The sequence below is a fragment of the Ailuropoda melanoleuca genome, unplaced genomic scaffold, assembly GCF_002007445.2.
Source record: "Ailuropoda melanoleuca isolate Jingjing unplaced genomic scaffold, ASM200744v2 unplaced-scaffold45063, whole genome shotgun sequence".
NCBI lineage: Eukaryota > Metazoa > Chordata > Mammalia > Carnivora > Ursidae > Ailuropoda > Ailuropoda melanoleuca.
The window spans coordinates 1-631 of NW_023217241.1; the positions used below are offsets into that span (position 1 = coordinate 1).

A 631-nucleotide genomic window follows, 5' to 3' on the forward strand; every position below is an offset into this window, starting at 1 on the left:
TTTCACTTTATTCATGGCTGCATCTTGTGACAACTTCAACTAGATGGGCATTCGACTGCACCACTATTTATATCGTCAATAATGTCATGCGGTGGTCTACCGTCAACATTGCAGCCAACTGATTGAGCTGTACCAAGAATTTCTTTGATGGTACCAGAAAGCTCCCTGGCGAGGGACCGGTGCCTCATCTGGCGTGCAATGGAGGTTATCTCGTCCATGCTGACACTGCCACTGTGTTTGATGTTCTTCTGCTTCTTTCGGTCACGCGGGGGCTCCTTCAGCGCCTTGATGATCAGAGCGGAGGCTGATGGAACGACTTCGATCTGAGCATTCCTATTCTGGATCGTGAGCTTGATCGTGATCCTGAGACCCTTCCAGTCACCAGTTGCCTTAGCAATGTCATCACCAACTTTCTTGGGAGACAAACCCAGGGGGCCGATCTTAGGAGCCAGAGCAGAAGTGGCACCCACCTCACCGCCAGTACATCTTAAGTAAACGACTTTGATTTCGGTGGGGTCGAACTTGGGAGGCATGGTGTATGGATGCTACTAATGTCCACAGCACGGACTCCGGTTGTGGTGTCGGATGAACCCGGATTCGGGACGACCGATGTACAGTTGCACCTCAACCA

The 631-nt window shown here is 51.2% G+C and overlaps 1 protein-coding gene across 1 annotated transcript; it reads right to left on the reverse strand.

The window, feature by feature from the left end:
• Nucleotides 1-35: 35 nt before the first annotated feature.
• Nucleotides 36-603, reverse strand: LOC117799206 (60S ribosomal protein L12-like). The gene is made up of 2 exons (XM_034651667.1): nt 570-603; nt 36-538 (listed from the first exon to the last, which is right to left on the reverse strand). The coding sequence occupies exon 2, from the start codon at nt 531-533 to the stop codon at nt 36-38; it is 498 nt and encodes a 165-aa protein (XP_034507558.1). The 5' UTR covers nt 534-538; nt 570-603.
• Between the last annotated feature and the right edge of the window lie 28 nt (nt 604-631).

Excerpts from the sequence above, each read along its gene's own strand:
- LOC117799206 (XM_034651667.1), bottom strand. The coding sequence starts at position 533 with ATGCCTCCCAAGTTCGACCCCACCGAAATCAAAGTCGTTTACTTAAGA.